General features: G+C 48.9%; 6 protein-coding genes across 6 annotated transcripts; 3 read left to right on the plus strand and 3 right to left on the minus strand.

Moving 5' to 3' along the window:
* Positions 1–716: 716 nt before the first annotated feature.
* On the minus strand, positions 717–2,099 carry N7518_002720 (putative transcription regulator (RTG2); the record flags this gene model as incomplete). The annotated part of the gene is made up of 2 exons (XM_057183648.1): positions 717–1,926; positions 2,002–2,099. 2 exons carry the CDS (start codon positions 2,097–2,099, stop codon positions 717–719), a joined length of 1,308 nt encoding a protein of 435 aa, XP_057045098.1.
* A 1,074-nt stretch (positions 2,100–3,173) lies between these two features.
* Positions 3,174–5,812, plus strand: N7518_002721 (ferric reductase family protein; the record flags this gene model as incomplete). The annotated part of the gene is made up of 7 exons (XM_057183649.1): positions 3,174–3,599; positions 3,654–3,694; positions 3,745–4,086; positions 4,138–4,367; positions 4,415–4,479; positions 4,538–4,659; positions 4,711–5,812. 7 exons carry the CDS (start codon positions 3,174–3,176, stop codon positions 5,810–5,812), a joined length of 2,328 nt encoding a protein of 775 aa, XP_057045099.1.
* Positions 5,813–6,779: 967 nt separating this feature from the next.
* On the plus strand, positions 6,780–7,299 carry N7518_002722 (hydrophobin family protein; the record flags this gene model as incomplete). Its single annotated transcript, XM_057183650.1, has 3 exons — positions 6,780–7,050; positions 7,105–7,190; positions 7,243–7,299. The coding sequence occupies 3 exons, from the start codon at positions 6,780–6,782 to the stop codon at positions 7,297–7,299; spliced, it is 414 nt and encodes a 137-aa protein (XP_057045100.1).
* A 402-nt stretch (positions 7,300–7,701) lies between these two features.
* On the minus strand, positions 7,702–9,850 carry rglB (polysaccharide lyase family 4 protein; the record flags this gene model as incomplete). Its single annotated transcript, XM_057183651.1, has 4 exons — positions 7,702–8,919; positions 8,967–8,981; positions 9,041–9,132; positions 9,193–9,850. 4 exons carry the CDS (start codon positions 9,848–9,850, stop codon positions 7,702–7,704), a joined length of 1,983 nt encoding a protein of 660 aa, XP_057045101.1.
* A 458-nt stretch (positions 9,851–10,308) lies between these two features.
* On the minus strand, positions 10,309–12,497 carry N7518_002724 (uncharacterized protein; the record flags this gene model as incomplete). Its single annotated transcript, XM_057183652.1, has 4 exons — positions 10,309–10,719; positions 10,777–11,065; positions 11,115–11,532; positions 11,582–12,497. 4 exons carry the CDS (start codon positions 12,495–12,497, stop codon positions 10,309–10,311), a joined length of 2,034 nt encoding a protein of 677 aa, XP_057045102.1.
* Positions 12,498–13,365: 868 nt separating this feature from the next.
* Positions 13,366–16,021, plus strand: N7518_002725 (uncharacterized protein; the record flags this gene model as incomplete). Its single annotated transcript, XM_057183653.1, has 2 exons — positions 13,366–13,526; positions 13,612–16,021. 2 exons carry the CDS (start codon positions 13,366–13,368, stop codon positions 16,019–16,021), a joined length of 2,571 nt encoding a protein of 856 aa, XP_057045103.1.
* Between the last annotated feature and the right edge of the window lie 1,250 nt (positions 16,022–17,271).

Consider the following 17,271-nt stretch of genomic DNA (forward strand, 5'->3'; position numbering starts at 1 on the left):
CAGGTTCCAGTTCAGGCGGGGCTGTAATACTAAGCCAGAGTATGTTGTTGCCTAGTTAGGAAATACCCACACTCAACGACACCTGGTTTAGCTTTGGTCAGTGTCTAGATCTTATAGGTCAGATCATTTTGGTTATTTTCCGATTAGGGCATGATTTTCTCGCCTCTAACGGAGACTTTGGGCTTTACTTACTTGTAGACCGTCATGTAATTCATAGAGAGTACTACATACAGTAGTTAATTGAGCCAATGGTATACATCATATTTTCAAACTCACCCAGACTGAGAAAGAACAAAAAGCTTCCACTGTGGGAACCTTAAGTGCCCACTCAAACTTTTTATAAACCTTCTCGTGCCATTTTACAGGCATGGTTTTATCGGCCGAGGCACGTTCCCCTGGCCCATAAAACCAAGGTTTACGGTCTCCACGGTGTAAGCATTTGGATCCTTTCTCAGTGGACAAGTTCGGGTTAGGAGTGATAGGACCCCTCTTGTTGACAAAGTCAAACAAGACACTAATACGGAGTACTAAAATAGCAGCCTCCAGGCGTGGCTCTTCTGGGAACCGTACGGATGTACTCGTAAAGAATGGATGTATGACGCTCAAGCCATAGAGGTGTCATAGGGCCACCATATGGACTCGCATAATTCAATAATCGCAGGGATGCAAATCAACATCATACCGGTATATAGAACGTAATGGGCCAACTCCACGGCCTATGTTTCTCCAGTCACCAATAAATCCTCTTCTACCACTGAGACACGCACTTTGATGCCCCAGCCATCTCGCCCACCAATCCAATTCTTCCGCTTTCCGACCTTCTGGATTTTCTGCACGTCATTTTCGAGCTCTTCTCTCAGGTGAGACGGGTCATCTGCAACTTTCTGAATGGCAATTGTCAAGTCCAGGCCTTCTTTCTTGCCCTTCTTTCCTAGTCCCTTCTTCCATCGTGCCGAGGGAACAATTCGAGGCTTAGAGGTGTCGACACGCCCGGTTGGGTACAGCTGGGCTAGGACGAGGCCGAGTTTCCCAAGGTAACGTGTCCACCAAACTTCCTCCGGTGTCAAGATTCCTTGCAGCTGGGTCTTCAAATCCATATCTCTGGGTGGCAGTTCTCCGCCATAACGTTCCTGGAGCATCAGTGCCAATAGGGCACGGTGGTCATGTGGAATACCATGCGTGGAGGCTAGGATCCCAGTGCTAGTGCTGTACAGTGCAGCACTTGAAGAAAGTTCTTTGGCCATTGTGGCATGATAATAGAGGGAATTGGCAAAGGCCTGGATAAGGTGAAGACTGATGGAACGTGGGAATGATCGGCTGGCAGACGGTCGAGGAAGGGCCGCCAACAATAAAGCGGCCAGTGCCTGGGCCGACGAAGGCGCGTGACGGGCCGTGGCGACCTCCAAGGGGTCCTGCCGGCGGACAACCGGGAGCATCTCACGGAACAGCACTCCTTCCCGAACTCCACCTTGGCAAAAATGGGCCTCTTTGATTCCATACGGCAATGACTGCGCCAGGGTATTGACTAAGAATGCCACCGAGGGGACTTGCCTGCGTCGCCGGTCCGAGACCCGGAAGATTTCGTGTGCTGTCCGGGCCACCTCTTTGAGAGCTTTGGTATTCTCAAAGTCTTTCTTGGGTGCGGAATACCCATTAATAATCGAGATGGGGTAACTTTGGCCCTTTGTCTGGTGCAGATATAACAAAAGATAGCCCCATCCCCGAAATCCTCCCCCGGACAGGTAGAGAGGAAAGCCCCCTTGCTTTCGGGCCTTGTGAACAAGCTGCTCAGGGACGTTGAGGGTATCAAAAGCGGGATCCAGTTGCGCCTCGTAGAGCGAGACATTGACCCGATGAAAATGTACAGTAGGGATGACACGGGTTGTTGGGGGCGAAAGATCTGAGATGGAACAACGGATGCCATTACTGCATTATTTTGAGTCAGTGAACAGTCCTCACGCACATTAAAAGGGAACGAAGAGGGGAATTCGATCTGCCTACCTGCCCAAATCTACCACCGCATGAAGGTATGCATTCTGCCCTGGATCCGCGGGCGGCTTTTGGCCATTCAATACTGGAATTTGGCTTCCTCCTCCCATTTAGGCGATCAGTTGAAATTGCTCAGGTATACTTTGTGCGTTGGATCTCGAAATTCAGCTGCAGAGGACCTCTGGGGAAAAACTGCGTGACATCATCATTTTCGACCGCCCGCTGTTCTGCCGGATAATTGTAGATTTGCTGTAGCTCCCAAGTACATTTTGTTTGTTCAAGAAGAATGTTAATGTTATATATTTGAAAGGCATAAAGAATTCCGACTCTTAACGAGTCTGTGGTCATTTAAGTTCATTGTGGTCGGATATATCGAGTGCATCGTAGCGTTCTTCTCGGCAACTGGCAAGGCATCACTTTGCCTTAGGATTAGGTAAGGTTGTAGATCACATGACCAGATTTCACATATTTGTCAATAAAAGCTTTCATTAGTTAACTGACTGGAATTTTGCACGGAATCTTGTATGTAAATCACTGAGTAGGTAGTTCCACTACAAAAGCTTTAGCGGAAAAAATTCCGCTGGTGTTGCAAATTCTGACTCTGTATGTACTACACATATGTAGCCCTGGAGGTACCCATGTACCCCTCATATATATCACGAGCATTATCATAAGATTTATTCCGTACTCCGTACAAATTCATACAATGACCGCAAGCCACAAGTAGAGAAAAATGTATTCGAATTATTCAAATAACCGAAAACAAAATTTAGATATCAATAGCGTAGTAAATATCTACCTGGCTCGTTCACTTCAATTTTCGACCCTGAAATGGGCTGATCCAATCATGATGTCACGTGGCGTTGTCTAATCAATCAGATCAGATAAGGGGTCTGTCCTAACTAGGGGGATTCCGAGTCCACAACTCAACCCGATTCCTTTTTTTTCCCTTTCGAGTGTTCTTGAGAAAACCCGTGTCAGAATCCGAGCCAATTCTTATTCAGACCTCTTCCGAAGTTTGGTCCTACCTACGAAATCCAACGGTCCAACGACTCAGAGACTTCGCCGATCCACATGGGTCCACCTGATTAGTGCGATTATCGGCTTACTGCCGGTGCTCCGCCTTTCGTCTTGAGCCGTTCCTTCACTCACCCTCAGACCGGCCGACTATCTGAGGACTCATTATGTTGCTCTGTTGGCTGGTAATCGCACTCGCCCAAGGTGGCTGGGCTAATCCAGAGGATGAGCGGTGTGTGACAGCTGTCTACACGGCATACAACTACATATCATTTGCTGGCATTCTCTCACAAGGCAAGCACAGCTGGGAGTCGCAATGCCGGAATCCGCTTAAGGTCGCATCGATATACGCCGCATCCGATATATATTGCAATGAGCAGGAGCTGGCGATAGGCATGGCCCAGCTGGCTAACCAGTGCCAAGAATATGGGAACCTAGAGCTGCTGTCGAGGGAAGCGGTCGCCGAAAATCTGACAGACGATGCTATAAGGAATATGAGAATTGTCGACTATCAAGAGCTGTCCCGAGGCGAACCAGTGAATGCGCCTGTCCTTCTTTCTGCGTCTTACTTCAACCTAATGTTCAAAACGATTGTGAGACCTTTGGACCTTGAAATATGCTAGTCCTAAAGCTTATTGATGTCCTAGGAATCTTGGGAACTTGTGACTTGGTCACATCATGCATTTGGGTAAGTCTGTTCAAGCTGGCAAGCAAGACATCCATATATTGACTAATCAGTTATATCGGCTACGCGTATTGGGGTGGTATACTATCTTTGGGGATGGCCTATCGCTTGAGTGATTGGTTATTCCACCGCCGACAACGCCGTGTAGAGCGTGTACTCGAATCCAATGTGTATCCTCTCATGAAGACCTTGGACAATATGCCATTGGTGGGCACCGGTCTTCACTGGATCCAGACTCATCTGATGATCCCACCGCCTTTAGCAGCATCACATGGTCGACACCTGCTAGGCTTCACATTCTCCACCAGAGTCGAGGCGCTTATAGTCGTGGGATTCTGGACGCTTAGCATCGTATTGAGTGTCGTGGGCTATCACACTTTTCCCGGAAATATCTAGTAGGTACTAGCCCGTGGAAGTGGGATGTGCAATGTTGACAGATAGTCTAGCTGGCCCGATGTCACAAGCCAGGTTCTTCGTTATTCTGCAGACCGCACTGGGATCATGTCATTTGCGAATTTGCCCCTTCTATGGCTCTTTGCCGGACGAAATAATATTTTTCTTTGGGCCACCGGGTGGAGCTTTGCATCGTTCAATATATTCCATCGCCATGTGGCCCGGGTGGCTACTATACAGGCAGTAGTGCACTCTGTCCTTTACATTGTCATGTTCCATCAAAGTAAGTATTGCCCATTTGGCTTTCAATGCGCGCTAGGATACTTATAGTTATTCCGACAGCGGGCAAAGCTGTGAGGGGTATGTCGAAGACCTATGTTTTGTGGGGTATTTTGGTAGGCTGCCAATTTGATTGATCTCAAGTTGGTCGATTTCTAATTCATGTTGTATTAGGGCACATTCGTGATGATTCTGCTGTTGATCACCTCATTGGATCGGATCCGAATTGCGACATATGAGCTCTTCTTGATTGCTCATGTCGTGCTTTCGATTCTCACCCTTGTCGCGTGCTTTTAGTAAGTACACCAGCGCGAGGAAATTTCTGATCTATTTCTAACAATTGGCAGCCACACCATTATATTTGAAGGAAACGAATACTGGAAGTACCTGTGGCCCACGGTAGCTATATGGGTCGTTGATCGATTCCTTCGAATTGTGAGGTTGTGTTACTGTAACCTTCACGTGAGTCTTTCAAACAAAAGACTCGTGAAAGTTTCTGAGAGCCATATGGTTTACGACGAAACGGCCGACGTGGTGCGATTGGAGGTCACACTAGGAACGCCTTCGCTACAGCCTTCACCAGGACAGTACTACTTCTTATACCAGCCATTTAGGCTTACCGGCTGGGAGAGCCATCCTTTCACCGTTGGGGCATGGTCTTACGAAATAGGGGACCAGACGTCATTGGCGCCAAAATCCGAGGGAAAATCGACTAGATCGCTTGATGTTTCGCATGTGCCACTTCTTGCAGGCGGTCCCTCTGATCAAGATTATCCAGAAAGCTCAGAAAATGGCTCGTCGAAGCAAGAGAAATTATCGAAGTTGAAATTGACTTTCTGGGTCCGCCCGTATGACGGTTGGACCAGACACTTGCGCCAGCGATGTCTGAGCTCACCAGCCAAGACTAGCAAAACGACCATTCTTCTTGAAGGCCCCTATGGAGAAACCTTTCCCTTGTGGAGGTATGAATCAGTCTTGATTATCGTCGGTGGGACAGGAATAGCGTCGGCTGTGCCTTATATTCAAGATCATCTCCGCCGGTCTGTTCAAGACTGGGACGAAAGCCCCGAAAATGAGAAAACACGAGTGCGAGACATGGAGCTTGTTTGGACCACCAAACAAGCGGCTTTCATACGAGATGTCTCTCGCCGGGAACTGAAACCTGCCCTCAAACGAGAGGACTTCAGCGCCTCTTTCTACGCTACGCGTGATTCCACCGCATCCTCCGAAGATCCTACCGATTTTGGATTCGATATCCAGTCAGGTCGACCCCACCTTCAATCCCTGATCATGAGCAGGGCCAGCGATGCATCCTCGGCTGGAAATAGCCTTGCGATCCTCGTATGTGGCCCACCCAGAATGGCGGATGAAGCGCGCGCCGCGACACATCTTGCGATGCGACAAGGCCACCGCTCGATCAAATTTGTGGAGGAGTCTTTTACGTGGTAGCAAAGGGGCTACATGAGAACTTTTGTGATGAGTATACGACGCCATGCATATATACTGATGAACTGCGTAGATGTTTTCGAGGCTAGAACTTGACCTTTTCTTTGTTAGATAGACATAGATAGAATATCTTGCCCTACGCTGTATGTGGCGAGTTCCGGGCTTCACGGCTTTCGGTTTCCCGCAGTGGAAATTTTCAGACTAGAGAGGATCACTGAATTCGACACACGGAGTACTCCGTACCGACCCGGGGATGGAGATGTGGTTGTTGTGGCTGACAGCGGGGCGTGATGCACGACGCAGGAGCTTCCTACGCCACGCATACGACTATCGATTTCAAGTCGAGAATCACCGATTCTAAATTGACCTGTTCAACTGTTGAGCATAGAGACATGAGAAATGGGGCATCAATGCAATAATTCACGAAACAAGAGAAAGAAGATCGATGTGGTGAGAAATGATAGATCGGATTTATCAACTATCCACTACGGAGGAACCGAGACGTCACACGCAACAGAACAAATAGCGCTACCCCATTGTCGAAGATCACAACGAGTAATTCTGACTTTGGGGTTCTGGTGACTTTCATATGCACCTATGCATCTCTTCCCGTCGGAGGAACATACCGACAGGGTCCGTCGATCGACAGGGGAAACCTTGGACACGGTTATGGATCGCTTGAAAGCCAATAATTCATGTTGGCCAAGCCTTTTTTCGCTCAATAATTCACGGGGGCATCCACTCCGCTGCAGCTTCGATGCTCGGAGACCATCGGGTCTTTCTTGCCCCATCAGCTTGAGGGAAAAGACGAGAGAGCAGATGAAGAACTAGCAAAGCTATAAAAGCAAAGATATTTCCAGTGATGGTTTTTTTATCCATCATTCAACTATCTCATCTTCAAAGCCTTTCAAGCTCTCCCAATCTACCCACCTTCTTCAACCATTTTCCACATTCTCCAAAAACCGTCAAAATGAAGTTCTTCGTCCCTGCCTTCCTTTTCGCTGCTACCGCCATGGCCCTGCCTGGCTCGGGCCATGCCGCTTCCCATTCCGACAACGAGGTCGAGAACGCAGTGAACCAGTGTGGTAACGGTGCCCAGATGTCTTGCTGCAACACCATCCACAAGAATAAGAATATCACCCAGCATAACGTTGGTGTCCTCTCCAATGTCCTCGGCGCCGTTGGCAGCGAGGGTCTCGGCCTAGGCCAGGGCTGCTCTCAGCTTAACATCCCCGTCTCTGGTAAGTGATACATCTACGCCAGTGAACTCAAGCATGAGACTGACCCTATTGTAGTCCTTGGCGCTGCTGGCCTGACCGACTTCCTCAAGAAGAACTGCCAGCAGAACGTTGCCTGCTGCCAGAACTCCAGCTCCGAGGCTGTATGTACTCCCCAAAGACGAAGAAGCGGAACAGAGTCACTAATTTCAATAGAACAACAACCTCGTCGGTATCGCCGCCCCTTGTGTCAGCTTCGGCAGCCTTCTGTAAATTGCATTTCATCGAGTGCATGCAGCCTTTTTCGCCATGGACATATCAACGAGAACCATCAAACTTGTTAATTGTGACGGTCTCTGCGGGAAGGGCTAGTGGATACTAGTACGGAGTATATATGTGTACACTTGCAATACCTATCAAGGGCCTCTTTTATCCGATCTTGTCAGGCCAGCGTTCTCAAATTTGTGGGACCGCTGTTCGTGGGCGCGGATCCTGCCATTCATTTCTCTTTCTTTTGTCACCAGTCTCGGGGCTTTTAACTATATATATTTATTTTTATTGAGAATAGAATGTCTTTAATTTGATATATTTCGGGTGGAGTGTCTTCCTTCTGAATGATTCTCGAAGGGGAGGACTTGATTTCGAAAGCGCAACACATTTCATGACAGAGCTATACTACTTTATCTCTAGCCGGATAGCATCGTATTGCACATAAACAGTGGCGGGGAGCACGGCAGTCTCTATATCCGTTGCATTGAAAGGTAAATGCAATCGCAACACATTGTCACCGACATGTAACCAGTCCGCCGGGAACTCCAATTTCGACCCAACCTGGTAGCAGCTGACAGCAGACCGCACAATACAGCTGCTGGATTGATTGAACCCAACAACAAGAGTCAGAGGATCTGCCTGATTGTTGATATAACTTTCCAGTGACAGATTGTTGTATGACTCGAGGGGATTCCACACATCCGTGTTACCGGCTGCGGTCTTTGCGGCCGCTAATTGCAAGGTCAATGTGGCTGTTTTGCGCTTGTTCAATTGCTTCGAGTCGAGCTTGAAATGTATGTTCCAGTCGTACGTCGTGTCATACTCGACGTGGGAATCCTTTGCCGTTGGTCCGAAGACCGACCAATGGGCAGAGTTGAGATCAGTCGCAGGGTCGCTAGTTCCGATGGTGTAGTTGACACCATCGGAGAAATCGGAACGCCAGTCATAGGCTCCCCAATATATAAGATACTCGGGGGGATGAAGCGGATGGGTTGGATCTCTGGCATTGCCGCGTCGGAACTCCCCTGACGACTTGTCGGGAATCCCAATTCGCCAGAGCTCGGTTCCTGCTGACTCTTGGGTCCAAGTATCACGCAGTGCAGTCTGCCTTCCTGCACGAATGATGATTCCGTCGCGTACAAAATCACCAAAAATGCCCTCTGCGTAAATAGTGAGTCGGTATTTCCCTTCTTTAACACGATCAATGCTAAAGCTTCCATCTTGATTGATATCGGTCCAGTACTGATAGGAGCTTGGGACGGCGCTATTATCTTGGAAGTATTGGCCGTCCACAGTGAGAATGGCAATTGGGCGAACGGCTCCCTTGGGAAGCTTCACGGTTCCTCTGACACTCCCTCGCTGGCTCGAGGGAGCATATCCGATAACATGCTTCGCAATCGAATCATAGAACATAGCGTTCCAATGAGGATTTGCTAATTCTTCTGCCTCGGATCTCAGTTCCTCGAGGGATGCCGAACCCTTCCCGCCATTGAAAAGATAAAATTGGGGACCGAACGTTCGATCAAATCCGTTTGTGATGTTCGGCGTGCCCTCTCCATGGTGGTTTGAGACGATATAGTTATAAACTATACCGTCCACTGTCAAGTCGGAATGGAGTGGACCCTAATAGACATCAGCTGCTGCATTCCACCGTGCTCGATATCGCTTACACCATAATATGTATCCTAGAATAAATTTGTTAGATCGGATTCGACCTGGTGAATATTGGAGCAATATGACCAACCTTAGTATTCATCACTAGCCACGCTCCATATGTTGCCCCATTTGAAGTGCTGCCGTCAGCATAGAGACCGTGAACAGTATTGTTTCTCCATTCTAAGAAAACAACACCATTTAGTCAACCAGTAACCGTAGAAGATAGGGGATTGACCATACGGTTTGAGAATGTATATTTAGTAAAATATTCAGAGAACTGGGTGTAGTACGCATCACTCGGCGTGTTATTGAATGTCCAGGTTGCATCTTGAACAACAATCTCCTTCGAAATGGCCTCCTTGCCTGGCAGGGGTGCGGTCTGGACCTCGCTAGACGTCAAATGCGTCCAAAGATCGGTATTTGGACGAAACAAGGTCCGGAACTCCTGCAAGTTGCGAAGAAATGGCGTGGTCTCATTGTGGTAGGCCAATCGGCTGAACATATGCAAACCAGTCTCGCCATCGCGCAGGAACCAGTACTGTTGGAATTGCTGACCAGTCGGAGTATACGTGTCACTCAGAATCATGCCTCCATATTTGGTTCCAGTTGAATCCGTGCCCTGGACTACCTCCATGCTCGGGGATGTGGCACCGGCTGTGTAGAAGCCAGAAGGAATACAGTAACAGTCCAGATAGGGCCCTATTCCAGTGGATCCCGACTGAGCGCCCAACAAGTCCTGGCCATCTAGAGTGAGATCGACTATCTGGCCGACACTCTTCTGGAGGACAGCCGTGAGGCGAGCATTGGCGAGCGTGATGTGAGTCTGGTTTTCTGCGATGTGTAGCGCCGTGGCAGCAGTAGCCCCTGCCGTGAAGGCTGTCAACAAGGAAGCCCGCATGTGGGGCGTTGGGGTCGTTGATATTTTTTTGCCGAAGTCATCGCCATAATATTGTATTTATACATGATCCTAATATGTCGGGAAATCAATGCCCCGAATCAAGGACTGCTTGCGGTTCCATTCCTCTTTGAACACGGATTTTGAGATCCGCGAATAGATTTGGAATCCATGAATCATACTAGGGGGCTCGCAGCTTAGTCTGGAGAAAACGCACTCCACATCAACCCCACCGGGGGAGATTATGGGGAAGTCTGGGGATGCGGGGATTTGACGGAGAAATTGCTCGGTCATTGCTCACCCGAGATCGTCGTTAAAGGGGATATTTTCATTTAACTATGAGATGTACGGTCGTCGCATTTTCGATGAAATCGTATAGTTATCCCATGAACATCATTAGTTGCTGAAATGCCAATGCAATTAGTTTCATAGAATCTTTCCATTGTACAGGCTAGACATGTTCATGTAAAATTGACCCATCCTAGCCAAGAGTCGGACATGTGTTGCATATTCCCATCAAGCCAACCAAGAAATAAGTCAGGATCATCGATATTCATACTGTCAAGCAAGCTGGCATCATCAACCAACTTGTCACTAGTTTCAGTGTCTTCTACGACAGAGGAGAGACCTTCGCCGGAGAGAACTTGGTCCAAAACGTGGCGGATTGCCTTTTGGCCCTGCTGGGCGACACGGTACATATAGTTAGAATCATTGGGCTGAATGATGGTGTCTAGATATGCCGCGAAAAGGGTCAAATTTTGAATGACTTCTGAACGAGGAAACTCCGGAAAAGAGTTTGTCACAGGCGATCGGGCTCGGCGCAGTAATTCTGCACAGAGAACACCAGCAGAAGGAAGACCCGGTAAGCATACCTGGTGAGGTTTCAGCGTTCCAGCTTTTTTCCACAATCGAAGGTGGAGTCAACTTACATTTAGTCCAATATCTTTGATGGGTTGTCTAGAGCGAGTCTTCTGGGAAATCATAATGACCAATGTTTTGAGTATCTCTCGAGCGATGCCAAGAACTTCCTCGGGCTGTGTCTGGGTGCGTTTGCCGAGGGTCCGGTAGAGCAGGAAATCGTTGTAGAGAAACTCTATGTGAACCTCGAAAAGGAGATCATATTCTACTTTGGAAATGAGTGCCCCGTCAATATTAGGTTTCCAATGAAGAAATTCCGGTAGTCCCTGTCGTAATTGGCGAGATTCGCGTGAAAGCTCCCTGAGAATGTCAGCAATGCCCTGGCTGTGGAATTAAACTGTCGGCGTACTGGACCCTCTGGCTGAGATTGTCGAGTTGCCGACTCAGTGAAAGTTCCAAGACCTTCTCACGGAAAACGCTAGTGATCAAGGAAATTCGAGGCCACGTTCCCTTCATCAAGCTTGACTCCAAATTCCATCCAGTCTCCTCATCCAGTCGAGCGATAGCCGCATTACGAACAGCTGAATCGGCAAATATTTCTTCGACGCTCAAGTCAAGTGGCATTTGAATATCACAGTAGCGCCAGCTGATGAGCGGCGGGCGACCTAGAAAAGTGGCGAGTCCTTTGTCCATAAAATACGCCGCAACCATAGTTCTTTTTCGCATCTCAGAAAGAAAGAATGGGGCATTTTTGCTAGAATCCTGATGCAGCCCGAGCGCAAACAGCGTTGTCGATAACTCTCCTAATTTTCTCCACGGTCGAAAGTCTAAATCCCGTTAGACAATGCGAGCAGGCAAAAGAATGGGATAACGAACCACTTTCACCATAGACTATTGCCAAAAGCGTGACCTGATGCAATAGCAGCCAGGCTACAATGTCATTCACAATTCCAGTGCTATCGCAGAACTGAAGACATATGTCTCCCACAGCAGTGGCAGTTATAGCGAGACTCTTCGGATCCATCATATTTGGACGTAAGAAGACGCGGTCACTATGAGGGACCCAGTCCGTGGCTAGGCCTGTTAGAGTAAAGAGCAGCCCAATCAACTCCCATCTCCCGGCCGCAGCAGACTGAAAATCTTCCCAGGTCATCGAAGGGTACACATCAAGTGCCCGGCTATGCGTTTCGAACAGTTTCTTAGACAAAAAGAAAGCTCGCTGGTTGGTGTTCATACCCTCGGTTTCTGGAGAGTTCCACATCTTCTCAACGAGAGTAAAAACCATGTTCGTGACTGGCCAACCGAGACTCCATCCACTCCATATCTTGAATCGAGCGGAGACCACATCCCTATAGAATGGAAGATTCTCTAGAAGCGCTAAGACCCGGGCACCGAGATTGATCCGCTTTGGGTCAACTGGAAAGTTATCATGGCCTGTGAGGTACGGAAATCCGTCATGAGGTCCATTTCTCGTATCCGTGAACGCATCGCAGTAACTAGTTTGCCCTAGAAATCCCGGGGCCGAGACTGATGCTTTTTTCCGAGTCCAGAAATCGGTCTCATTGTGCAGTCGACTGATATTACTAGGGGTATCTGATTCGCACACAACGCGGCGTTTTTTGGAAGGGCGTGTTCCAGTGAGTGACTGCGTTAATGGTGCTGGGTGATAGGTACAGTGAAGACCGCGGCGCTCACAGCGTCCACAGATGGGACTTGTATGATCGCATCGCAACTTTGAGGTGCGACATGGCTCACATGATGATAATTGACCATTACGGCGGGGAGTCGCCATTATAAGACACCTGGTTGATTAGGGGATGGCAGTAAAAAAGAGACTGGGAAGTAGTCGAGTGTGTTAGTTATGTATGTTGTACAACATAGTATGTACTTGTCGGGGCTCGGCCCTCGGAGCTCGGAGTTAGATGACTAATGTTCGGGTCCTATCCGGGGGCCGGTCGGGGGCCGTGTACTCCGTACTCCGTATGGCGGCTCGTTAGTATCCGTCTATAAGTGGGATGCCAACTCAGCCTAAGTCGGGATAATGAGTTATGTACGGAGTAGTATGGAATGAATTCAAATGGTATTGGATAAAGTATCCGGTGTTCAACCATATATTCCACCATGGTGTTCGACACTAACTTTACCCACGAGATTTACCAATGCAACCATGTATGTCATGTGAATAGTGGGATAGGGGGAAAAGCCAAATTCGGAATCGGTGAAAGAGCGTTAGATCATCGGCAATGAACCGGCGGAAGAGGCGGATCTTAATTATGAGTCGACAAAAGCTAAAAATAATGACAACCTTGGAAAGGTGATGATGTTGGCTCTTGTCGAATCATGTGCCCATTCACATTGAACGTAAATGAAAGCGTCAAATGGCAGAGATATCAGTCGGCCGTCGGCAAATAAGATCATCGCATATTCCCGGGGTGGAGTTCGGAGACCCCATGGGACAGCGCCACCCCCGCACAACGGGGGAGTGCACGGACTAGGCCCCGTGTTCTGAGAGGGAGTTTTCCTGAGAGACAGGCCCTTGCCTTTGACATACTGCTCCCTCCAACTCGGCTCGGTATATCTCACTTGTCGCCCTAACTAATCGCAAATAATCGCCCTGTTACTGCAACTAATTCCTTGACCCCCACCCTACCTGTCCACCCATGGCGAAGAGACGTCAAAATCACTCCTGCGAACAGTGCAGGAAAGCAAAGAAAGCCTGTGATGGCTATATTTTAAATAGCGGCAAGGCCGTATTCATCGAAGCTGAGAGTGCGTTCAAGCCCCTCGACAACCCCCTCTTCCCCACCCATCCATCCCTTCGGTGTTCCCACAAATATGAACAGCTAGCTAAAATGAATCCACCGCAAAGATTCTGGCATACCCTCTCCATGCTCGTACTGCATTAGGACAAGCAAAACCTGCAGTCTGAACCCTCACTGGGGCCAAGATGATCGGCAAACAGAAGAGGGCTTGTCGCGCTCAGAAAATATCGGACTAGATGATGAACAACGCCGGGACAAAAGGCAGCGAATTCAGCCACCAGAGAATGAGATCGAGGTGTCAGTAATACCAAGCTGTACGGTGCCTTGCCAAACTTCACCCACAGAACCTTTACATGCGCCTCTCCCAGAAAATAACGTGGTCGATTGGGACGCGCTGTCTGCGCCTGTTGCTCCACATTCCATTAGTCAGTCAGCCCTCGTGGGGGCTCTTGCGGGATACGATAATTGTTCGCACCCAGGGGACCCGGGACAAGTGAGCTCCATAGCTGTACCCGACAACAAGCACGCGGACCAGGTCGAATATAATGGTTTGGATAGCCTCATGGATTCAGCACTGGCCAATTCCACCTCCCACGATTCTCACTATTCGGACTTTACTTCACAAAGCTTCATCCCTGATACCCCCCAAACGATTTTCTACAACCCCAATCCCGCTTTCTCCATATCTTCAGTGTTGGAGGAGAGAGGCCAAAACGAAGTGTGGAGGGGCCACAAAAAACGGAAAGACATCTGCGACTCACAAGACTACTTTGCCATGACACTGTCTCTATTTGGTGCGGGCCATCTCGCTATGGAAAATTCGAATCGAGTACTCATATCCGAGAGCCTTCTGCGAATTTATCATGATGTTCTAGAGAACAACCTCGGGTGCTGGTTGGCAGAAGATACATGCCCATACAAGATGCGGCAGAGGCGGCACGAGCCACTCTCCATCAACCAGAGCCCGAGTTCAGGACAAATACCGTCCGAATGGGGCGTATCATGGACAAATCGCATGTACTGTCGTATTAAACAGCTCGATCGATCCGCCCGGTCGGCAAAGCTGATTCATCTCTCTGCATCGGAAAATCGGGCGGCTTCCAAAGCCCTCGAGCTCTCTATCATGGCATTTGCCACACAGTGGGCCCAGGGAGGACGGCGCTGGGATGGTCACTGGCTGGTAAATAGGTGCGAGGATGAAGGAATGCGCGACGAATTTGGGCAGACACTGCATCGATCTGTTTGGGAATGTGCAAACCAGGCGCTCCAAGATGTCACCCACGTGGAGTGTTTTAGGGTGGTCTTCGCTGAGTTGGTTTTCGGTCTTATACAGAAGCCGTCGTCAAACTATTTCGATGCGCGCGCAAAGGATAGGCATAACACTGATCAGAACAAAAGCCTGAAGCCTTCAACGCTGGCACAGGTCATGAGCATCATTGATCAGGGGGAACCGCCGATATTCATTGAGCGAGGGGCTCGCAAAATCCACGTGCTCAAATACCGATTCAAAGCGCGCCAGGCAGGCTTTTACAATCTCGGCACCAAACTAGACGAGCAAGTCCCTGTAGAGTTCAGTACGGAAGAGACCCAGACGGTTGGCCTCTTGTACTGGCTCGCAATCATGTTTGACACGGTCTCTTCATCCATGAATGAGCGGCCAGTCGTTGTTCCCGATGACGAATGCCAACACGAAGCTGCACAGGAAACAGTACGAAATCCCACTCAACCCCCGACCTCTAGCCGCCGGTGGGAACTCGACCTCTACGCCCAGGAGGATCCCGAGAAGGCACTAGCCATGCGTTGGCCTTGCCCGTACGAGTTCGTGATCAGGGCCCTCCCCAGATCAGCAGCTGTCAAAGTGCTGCTCTTCCGCTACATCTCATACCTTCAGAACGCCTTGAAAAATGCCGAGTGCAACAAAGTCGTGGAAGACATTATCCAACGCACGATATGCGTGTACCGCTACTGGATGAAGACGCACGGGGCTTTATTCCGCGACCTGACCAGACACTACGACTCAGTCCCTCCGCGGATCAAGAGCTGGTTCCCGTGTATTAGCATCCCCTGGCATCTAGGCTCCCTCATGCTGGCCGACCTGATCGAGTTCGTGGATATGAACAGTCTCGGCTGCGATGACTACATGGCAGAGCGTGAAGATGTCTGTCTGGTAACCAAAATCCGGAAAGAAAGCTCAATCGACATGGCAGACCTTGCAGCTGTCCTGACCCCTGGACCATTGGGGGGAATAGGTCTAAACCAACTGCCGGGCTTTCACTTTGCCGTCAATGAGAGTCCACTTTTGACTGAGCCCTGGACGGTGCTTCTCGTTCGGGCATTTTCCAAAGCTTCAATATTCCACCTGAAGGAAATAGAAAAGCTGCAGAAGTACCAGCGTTTCGTCTTTGATCATGAGAGCAAGGCCCTGCAGACGAGTGTCGCACGCCTCGAGAACTGTGTTACGGCTCTCCGATTCCTGGGTATGAAGTCAGCGATGGCTGAGGCTATCTCTATAGTACTATCTGAATCGCTGAATAAATGCCGAACTCTGGGCTGATTTTTTGACAAGCCAATATCCCCTTTTTTGAATCTCGTCATATGTGCCGTTTGGTATGGGCTTACATGTTTGGTGTTTTGAATTTTGATATCCATTTCGTGCATCACATTTATTTCAAGGCTATGTTAGAGTTCAAGCTTATCTTCATCGAACGAGTACAACCTGACAGATAGGACCTTTTTTCGGCTGAAAAGACCTTACTTGATATTAAGTGAGTGCAATTGTTTGTGCGCGCCAATAATTGCTCTATCCATCCTGTAATAGTTAGCCAGTCTACGCTTCTTTCTGTCAGGACTCAGCAACACATCACCATGAATAAATCCTCAAGTCAACATGCAGATTGACAACATGCAGATTCCTCCCTCCTTCGACAAATGGCGGCATATATTATGGTATCCTGCTGGACCCCTACCATAAGTTGCCAGTCAAAGAAAAGCGGTATCTAACCCGAGCGGTCTGTGCGGTTATCACCTCGATTTGAAGGATTCTCACCCTAATTATTACCCTGTCTATTGTTGTCCACTCACTCTTCAATTTACAATTCAGGCATATTACCAACCCTACAAAATCAGACATTTGACCTTTCGCAGAGTGCGAGTGATTGATCTGATCTAACTCCGAAGCAAACAAAACAAAAACAAAAACATACAACAGTGAGGATTCGCTGGTGGTCACCCACCCAACTACTAACTCACCGGCGTGTGGCTAAACTACAGCAAGTAGTGCGGTGGGTGCCGCCCGGGTGAGAATGGGGTGAGCGCCGCTTTAGCGTCGCGCGACTCGGGTGATTAGGGTGAGTGCGCAATAGACAGGGTGAGAATGGGGTGAGCAGGGTGAGAAACATGCTATCTAGGGCGACCACTGCACTGACCCCTTTCAGCTGAGCTGGCTTTAAGTATCATTGGGCCAAAGCCTCCCCCCTGAAACGCTCGGTCTCTTGGCATCTGCACATAGCCTAGTGTTGATGGATATAGTAAGGTGAATGCAGATCTAGCACACACAGCGAGCCTTTTTCTAAGAGACAAGAATTCAAAGGACCCAAAAACTAGTTATCGCTCTTCAGTATGTACCAGAAAAGGGCATTAACTAAGTTGTGACGCCAGATTTTCTCTGGTAGTCACTTGTCTAAATGATAGCTTGCTGTCACCTGCATTATGAGCGGCAAATGCGTGCCGCCCAGGTGTTGCAAGCGCCAAGTCTTCTAAAAGAGGGGTGGGAGAAGTAACCCGCGAGTTGCACGATCGCTGACA

Source organism: Penicillium psychrosexuale (assembly GCF_028828465.1).
Source record: "Penicillium psychrosexuale strain IBT 29551 chromosome Unknown utg000002l, whole genome shotgun sequence".
Lineage (NCBI taxonomy): Eukaryota > Fungi > Ascomycota > Eurotiomycetes > Eurotiales > Aspergillaceae > Penicillium > Penicillium psychrosexuale.